Source organism: Oncorhynchus tshawytscha, linkage group LG10 (genome assembly GCF_018296145.1).
Source record: "Oncorhynchus tshawytscha isolate Ot180627B linkage group LG10, Otsh_v2.0, whole genome shotgun sequence".
Lineage (NCBI taxonomy): Eukaryota > Metazoa > Chordata > Actinopteri > Salmoniformes > Salmonidae > Oncorhynchus > Oncorhynchus tshawytscha.
In genome coordinates, this window is record NC_056438.1 from 68,494,665 (window position 1) to 68,503,595 (window position 8,931).

The window sequence follows — 8,931 nt, forward strand, 5'->3', positions numbered from 1 at the left end:
AGTATACCTACAGAAAGCTGAGACACTCCTCTCTTTAATATGGACAACTAGTTGTTCCCAAAGTTGTTTCTTTCACGCAATTGCATTTTGAAGTGGTATACAATCACGAGGGGCGATAGAGAGTGTGAGAAGCTATCTTGTTACTTCCGGCCCCAGTGAAACAGGCAGGGCAGACACTTTTATTACAGGAATCATGAGGATAATGTACTTTACTATTTAACAGATTCACGGTTTTATCCAGCCAACAAAATAGGATGTTTTGATTGAGTTGACCGGGTAGAATGTTCAGCTTGCACCAGTGAGACCAATTATTTGTTTTTACTTGCACAGCCAAGTCAGAGGGACTAAATGGTCACAGTCTGGAGCCCTGAAATGAAGGACAACAATGGCATTCAACCCCTTTCTCCATATTGCATTAGTTTTTGCAGATGTGTAGAAACTCGAAAATGTAAGGAATATGGCGGTAGCTCTCCTAAACTGGGCCCCTATTCACAAAGTGTCTCAGAATAGGAGTGCTGCTCTCATATCAGATCATAATAAATAAGCACTCGTTCTTTGAGAAGCTTTTGTATCTAGGGCCCTGATTGGAAGGCATATTGAGCACCAACATGTTGCTGTAACGGAGTGTGTTTCATCCCACCAACATGTACACAACACTTGGCACTGAAGTCAACTGTACTGACAGACAGAGCTTGTGACACAGTGGGAAATGGTTCACTTGGGGTGGCAGGGTAGCCTAGTGGTTAGAGCGTTGGACTAGTAACCAAAAGGTTGCAAGTTCGAATCCCCGAGCTGACAAGGTACAAATCTGTCGTTCTGCCCCTGAACAGGCAGTTAACCCACTGTTCCTAGGCCGTCATTGAAAATAAGAATTTTTTCTTAACTGACCTGCCAAGTAAAATAAAGGTAAAATTAAACTTAAGATCTTGGTGAGGATGACTTCACCACATGGTGACTACTAGTTCTAGCCTGTAAGTTTCTCATCCACTACACTCACCCCCTAGTAGTCTGCTACAGTAGTCTGTGATCCGGGTTACAGCACCATTGTAAGAGAGTGAGTTCTGTCCCCACCTGGGACACCAACTCTGGGGGTTGCCTCTGGACTGGGCTAAGAGACATTCCTTTTATTTATTTATTATATATATATAGGTCAAAATTGAACTACTATATATTTTATCCCCATTTTCTTCCTATATATCATAAATTATCCACTTTTATGACACTTCAATATCATTTTGTCACTGGATAAAAGCATCTATACCATCTGGTGTTATCTACATGTTGATCCACCTTGATTTCAATTTTGCTTAAGTGTGATACATTTAAGTTAATTCAAGAAAATAAATGAAAAGGCAAGGCTTTAAGTCAGTGTGCATTTTTATGACCATAATCTATATTTTATACAGAGCGGGAAACTGCAGGCTGAGGCCACGGGTTCCCACGGACAGAAAAGAAGAGGCAGAAAGAGAAAACAGAAAAGAGGACGTGGTGTCAAAAATGAGAAGAGCGAAGCAAAGGGTGTGAAAAGAGAGCGGTCACCTGAAACTGAGTGAGTGTCAGCTGTGGAACAGAGGAATTCAAATCCAGGTAGAAAATTAATTGACCAAGGAATACACTCACCTAGTGTACAGAGGATTGAATCTGTCCCTGATTTCAGAGGTTATTGGGGGAAGGGCGAATAACAGCAGTGGTGAAGACCTCGAGGCCCAGATTTGAATGCCCCTATTGTAGTGGCTAGGACCTTGGAAGTGAACTTACCCATTGAAAATCATAACTGACTTTATATTTGTCTGTCCTCAGGGAAGATGCCGAACCATCAGATAATAAACTTTGGACCACTGTCATTAAAAGGACCACTGTCTGTGATTCTGGTAAGGAGTGTTCCTTAGTGTGTAGAACAGTGAACATGAGCTCTTTATTCAAAACTACTGAATAAACAAACTACAAATGACAGCCTTAAAGATGCAGAGAAATTGGTTACTAGTGTTATGTTCTAATTTTCAGAGTAAATAACTCATGGACACTAGAGAAGCTTAACCAAGTTGAATTCTTCCCAAAGGGTTGCTACAGCTGTACTTCAGACACAAACATGGCTTCCCGCGTGGTAGTATTCATACTTCACTTTGGGTGGAGTCTCCTTATCGCTAAACAGTGCATCATTATTGCTGAGCAGGGAGCTGAGATATATGAGCCTTCAATGGTTTCTCCCATTATTAGTACTGCCACATGCGATCGTGTTCCCTGCACTCAGCCCTTCCCAAGCTTCATTATGGCACCCCTCATGTCTCTTTAGTACCTAATGTTCCTATACTTCTGAGTATAACAATTTTCAAAGTTTCACCCAGAATCCAACACTAGACCTAAGCGTCCATGCTATTCTGCTGTCAGAATAACCAAGTGCTTATGTGTATCATTCTTTGAGTTCAGTGAACACTTTCACTGTATCTTTTAGGCTGCAGTACCTTTGTTTTTGTCAATAATATGTGGATGTCTTGCTCACTTTTCTCTTTTCAACACTAGGTGGTGTCTCAGAGAGTGTACCTCAGGACTCACTAACTCCTGAGCCATCCTCTCACAAAAGAAGTCAACGAGTCAAAGCATGCTCTTTCTGTCGCAAGACTTTCACTGAAACACTGGGCTTGACAAGACACATGCGATCTCACATTGAACAGAGGTCACACCAATGCACCCTGTGTGGGCAAGACTTTGAATTCAGTGAGGACTTAGAGGAACACCAGAAGAGTAGCTGTGAGGAGAAGAAGAGTGGTGATGACTACCATGGGGGAACTATCCAGCAAAAAAAATATCTGAAAAAAAACCCTGATCTGAAAAGAGACAAAAAGCCAGATCTGAAAGGAGACAAGAAAACTCATCTGAATAGAGCCAAAAAAAATAATCCGAAAAGAGACAAGAAATCTGATCTGAAAGGACACACAAAAGACTGTTCCATAATGTGCCATGTGTGCGGGAAAGTAACTACTCGTATTGTAAGTTTGCAAAGGCACCTACTACTTCACTTCAACAATGGCGCATACAAGTGCCCTGTGTGTCCAAAGACTTTTATCTTAAATTGTGATTTGAGATCACACCTGAGATTGAAAAGATGTTCTGATAAAGTAATTACAACCAGGCTCCACCTCAAATCCAACCCTGGGGATTACAAGTGTCCTTACTGTGGGGACACTTTCCAGCTACCACGTGATCTGAAAGGACACACAAAAGACTGTTCCAGAAAGTGCCATGTGTGTGGGAAAATAAGTTCTCGAAAGCTGGAAATGCGAAGGCACATGTTAAAACACAACAACAATGGCCCCATCAAGTGCCCGGTGTGTCCAATGACTTTTGTATACCATACTGATTTGAAGAAGCACCTGAAAACAAAGAAACTATGTAGGGAGAAATGTTCTGATGTCAAGGTGAAGAACAATGCTGATTTGAAATTGCCCCGAAGATTGAAAAGGTCTTATAGGAAGACATTTTCTGATGATGTAATTACAACCAAGATCCACCTCAAATCCAACCCTGGAGATTACAAGTGTCCTTACTGTGGGGACACTTTCCAGCTACCACGTGATCTGAAAGGACACACAAAAGACTGTTCCAGAAAGTGCAATGTGTGTGGGAAAACAACTTCAACGGCACGCGGCATGCGAAGGCACATGTTAAGACACAACAACAATGGCCCCTACAAGTGCCCGGTGTGTCCAATGACTTTTATATACCATCCTGATTTGAAGAAGCACCTGAAACTGAAAAAACGTTGTAGAGCGAAATGTTCTGATGTGATGATGAAAGAAATACTGTCTTCAGGAGGCGGTAGATGTTGGAAAATGTTGAAAGAAACAGCAGTCATGACAAACAGCCAACAACCAAGCTCCAGCAACACAGGTGGGCCTTCGAAGAGAATTGAAGAGCTCTCTCATGACTCGCAGCAATCCGATAACGGCATGAGTAGTGATATGAACCTTAATAGCCTTGAAGAAGACCACAGTGACAAGATCAGTCAATACCAACCCATTAAGGACGTTGACTTAAGTAGCCTCCATGAAGACTTCAGTGATGAGATCAGTCAATACCAACCCATTAAGGACGTTGACCAATCCAACCCTGGTGAGTACAATTGTCCTTACTGTTGGGACACTTTCCAGCTCCCAGATGATCTGAAAAGCCACACAAAAGACTGTTCCAGAAAGTGCCATGTGTGTGGGAAAATATCCTCAAAGGCATGTGACATGCGAAGGCACATGTTAAAACATGACAACAATGGCCCCATCAAGTGCCCGGTGTGTCCAAAGACGTTTATATTCCATACCGATTTGAAAACACACCTGAAAACAAAAAAACTTTGTAGGGAGAAATGTTCTGATGTGATGGCGAAGGAATTACTGTCTTCAGTAGATGGTAGATGTAGGAAAAATGTTAATGAAACAGGAGTCATGACAAGTTGCGATCAACCAAGCTCCAGCAACACAGGTGGGCCTTCGAAGGGCGGGCCTGTGTTGGGTTTGAAGAGCTTTGAAGAGTTCTTTGAAGAGCTCTCTAATGACTCCGATATCAGTATGAATAGTGACGTGAACCTGAATAGCCTCGATGAAGACTACAGTCAGGAGATCAGTCAATACCAACCCATTAAGGATGTTGACCTGAATAGCCTCGATGAAGACTACAGTCAGGAGATCAGTCAATACCAACCCATTAAGGATGTTGACCTGAATAGCCTCTATGAAGACTACAGTCAGGAGATCAGTCAATACCAACCTATTAAGGATGTTGAGCAATCCAACCCTGGTGAGTACAATTGTCCTTACTGTAGGAAGACTTTCCAGCTCCGACATGATCTGAAAGAACACAAAAAAGACTGTTCCAGGAAGTGCCATGTGTGTGGGAAATCAACTTCGACGGCATGCGGCATGCGAAGGCACATGTTAAAACACTACAATGGCCACATCAAGTGCCCGGTGTGTCCAGCGACTTTTGTATACCATACTGATTTGAAGAAGCACCTGAAAACAAAGAAACTATGTAGGGAGAAATGTTCTGGGGTGATGGCAAAGGAATTACTGTCTTCAGTAGATGACAGATGTAAGAAAAATGTTAATGAAACAGAAGTCATGGCAAGTTGCGAACAACCAAGCTCCAGCGACACAGGCGGGCCTTCAAATAGCATTGAAGAGTTTTCACATGATTTGCAGCAATCCAATAACAGTATGAGTAGTGATGTGAACCTGAATAGCCTCCATGAAGACAACAGTCAGGAGATCAGTCAATGCCAAGCCATTAAGGACGTTGACCAATCCAACCCTGGTGAGTACAAGTGTCTTTACTGTGGGGACATTTTCCAGCTCCCAGATGATCTGAAAGGACACACAAAAGACTGTTCCAAAAAGTGCCATGTGTGTGGGAAAATATCCTCAAAGGCATGTGACATGCGAAGGCACATGTTAAAACACTTCAACAATGGCCCCATCAAGTGCCTGGTGTGTCCAAAGACATTTATATTTCATACTGATTTGAAAACACACCTGAAAACGAAAAAACTTTGTAGGGAAAAATGTTCTGATGTGATGGCGAAGGAATTACTGTCTTCGGTAGATGGTAGATGTAAGAAAAATGTGAATGAAACAGGAATCATGACAAGGCTCCAACAACCAAGCTCCAGCAACATAGGCGGGCCTTCAAAGAGCGGGCCTGTGTTGGGTTTGAAGAGCTTTGAAGAGTTCTTTGAAGAGCTCTCTAATGACTCTGATATCAGCATGAGTAGTGATGTAAATCTGAATAGCCTCCATGAAAACTACAGTCAGGAGATCAGTCAATACCAACCCATGAAGGATGTTGACTTGAGTATCCTCCATGAAGACTACAGTCAGGAGATCAGTCAATACCACCCTATGAAGGATACTGACCCGAATAGCCTACATGAAGACTTCAGTCAGGAGATCGGTCACTACCAACCCATGAAGGATGTTGACTTGAATAGCCTCCATGAAGTCTATAGTGATGATATCAGTCAATACCAACCTATTAAGGACATTGACCCACAGGGGGACAGAAGGTCTGTAAATGATTCAGGGGTAAATGAGATGCTCAATGACAAAGAACCAAACTCAACCAACATCCCAGGGCCTCTCCAGGACTCAATCTGAGCCAAACAGAGAAGCTAAGAACGAGATACAGGTGATACCGGTGTCAACAATACATACAACAAAACTAAAAGCCCTGCAATTTAAGGTTATAAGAAAATGATGAACAGCAACAACTTCCTTATATGTATTTGTTTTTTTTGTAGCTATTGTTATGGATTAGGTTAGGTATTTAGAGATGATAGAGAGATTCCCACTAGTAATTACCAGTTGGAGGGGCATTCAAGTGGATCTTTCCCAGTCGTATGTAGGGATTTGCGAGATGTTATGAACGCAGCATAACCGGAGTGAAAAGTCAGTTGTCTCTTAGGTGGCGGAGTCTCTCGATAGTTTTGAGGTATCCCCGGTTTGTGAAGCTACTCATGTTCATAAGAGTGCTGATGGCAAACCAGATGGGGAGAAGGATGAGTTATGTGGGGACATAGAGGAAACATTCTTTGCCAAACTAGACGGTGGTTTCCAGGTAATGGTTCATCATAGTGAGAAAGTTTATTCTTGTGTGTATCTCGGGTTAGAACTTCTGGGCAGAGATATACAGTGCCGTGAAAAAGTATTTGTCCGCTTTCTAATGTTCTCTGCTTTTGCATTATTGTTATACTGAATTATCAGATCCTCACCCAAAATATAATATTAGATAAAGGGAACCTGAGTGAACAAATAACACAATTACATACTTATTTCATTAACAAAGTTATGCAACACCCATTTCCCCTGTGTGAAAAAGTAATTTCCCCCCTTACACTCAATAACAGTCTATGCCACCTTTAGCTGCAATGACTCCAACCAAACGCTTCCTGTAGTTGTTGATCAGTCTCATGTGGCTGCGGAGGAGTTTTTGCCCACTCTTCCATGCAGAACTGCTGTAACTCAGCGACATTTTGGGGTTTTCAAGCATGAATTGCTCGTTTCAGGTCCTGCCACAACATTTCAATTGGGATTAGGTCGGGACTTAACTAGGCTTGACTAGGCTATTCCAAAACTTTAAATGTGTTGCTTTTTTAGCCATTTTTATGTCGATTGTGTGTTTTGGATCATTGTCTTGCTCCATCACCCAGCTGCGCTTCAGCTTCAGCTCATAGACGAATGGCCTGACATTCTCCTGAAGAATTCTATGATATAGAGCAGAATTCTTGGTTCCTTCTATTAAGGGAAGTTGTCAAGGTCCTGAGGCAGCAAAGCATCCCCAAACCATCACACTACGACCACCATGCTTGTCTGTTCGTGTGAGGTTCTTACTGTGGGAATGCAGTGTTTTGGTTTATGCCAGGCATAATGGGACCCATGCCATCCAAAAAGTTATAATTTTAAATGTTCTGTCGATAGAACATTCTTCCAAGAGTTGATGATCATCAAGGTGCTTTTTGACAAACTTGAGTGAACTTTTGGACGACATGGATCCCATAATGCCTGGTGATAACCAAACACTGCATTCCAAAGTAAGAACCTCAAACCCAACGGTCAAGCATGGTGCAGCAAGACAATGATCCAAAACACACTATCAAGTCTACATGAAAATGTCTAAAAAGCAACATATTTGAAGTTTTGAAATGGTCTAGTCAAAGTCCAAACCTAATCCCAATTGCGATGTTGTGGCAGGACTTGAAACGAGCAGTTCATTCTTGAAAACCCACAAATGTTGCTAAGTTAAAGCATTTCTGCATGCAAGAGTGGGCCATAATTCCTCCACAGCGATATGAAAGAATGATCAACAACTACAGGAAACATTTAGTTGCAGTCATTGCAGCTAAAGTTGGCACAACCTGTTATTGAGTGTAAGGGGGCAATTACTTTTTCACACAGGGGAATTGGGTGTTCCATAACTGTTAATACATTATTATATTTAAATAAAAATGTTTAACTTAGGTTTCCTTTAACATTAGGTTTTGGTTGAAGATCTAACATTCAGTATAAAAAATATGCAAAAATAGAGAAAATCAGAAAGGTGGCAAATACTTTTTCACGGCACTGTATGTGAGGAAGTGTGCCATCTGCACAGGATGAGGTTGATTCATGTTTCAATTTATGGGAGACGTTCTTTGTTATGTTGAGTGACACTGAGCAACTAGGTTCTCTTGGTGGTCTGAGAAAGCATTTGGTTCCCCGAGTGATCTGTTGGATTCAGAGTTTGTCAGTGATGATTTTGTTCCTTTAGCTGACATATTCTGTGAGATTAGTGAGGATCCGCTGGAAGACCCAGTCTGGGTCTTGCGGGATGACACGGCTGTGTCTTGTTACAAGAATAGGGTGCTTGAAGAATTGGGTTTGGAAAAGCCAGATCCACTACAGAGTGAGTTTTGTGAAGTTAAGTGTGAGGAGAGGAAGATGTTGGTCAATGTTCACTTGTCCCTGTTGGTGGTTGCTCCAGGTCTCTAATCACTGGACACCTCTCAGATGGAGCTTGGTGCGTGTGACCATGGGCGCTGTGAATGGAGTTGGTCTCTCAGGGGGCGGAGACTCTCAAGGAGAGTTTTGAGGTATCCCCAGTTTGTTAAGATGCTCATGTTCAGAAGATTGCAAACCAGATGGGGAGAAGGATGATTTGTGTGAGGACTCTGTGTCTCTGTTCCTCTCCCTCAAGTTCGAGTTTTGCAGGTTCAGGCAAAAATGAAACAGTTTAGCGCAGACAATATTTTCTGCGCTAAACTATGTTTAATTTTTGCCTTTTGAAAACGACAACTTCCTATGTCCCACAGTTTGTGCTTCTCAGATTTCTTTCTAAAAATCAGTGCTTTGAGCTCACACAAAAAACAAACTAAATTGAATTAAAATAATTGAAAGCTAAATTAAACCG

The 8,931-nt window shown here is 42.0% G+C and overlaps 1 protein-coding gene across 1 annotated transcript in view; it reads left to right on the forward strand.

Annotated features, from left to right (window-relative positions):
* Positions 1 to 7,788, forward strand: part of LOC112260796 — a 33,172-nt gene extending 25,384 nt beyond the window's left edge. Inside the window, exons 10-12 of the mRNA XM_024436146.2 lie at positions 1,407 to 1,549; positions 1,801 to 1,871; positions 2,521 to 7,788. Of these exons, the coding sequence (XP_024291914.2) occupies positions 1,407 to 1,549; positions 1,801 to 1,871; positions 2,521 to 6,143 (3,837 nt within the window). The 3' untranslated portion in view covers positions 6,144 to 7,788. The remainder of the gene's footprint in view (positions 1 to 1,406; positions 1,550 to 1,800; positions 1,872 to 2,520) is intronic.
* Positions 7,789 to 8,931: the final 1,143 nt, after the last annotated feature.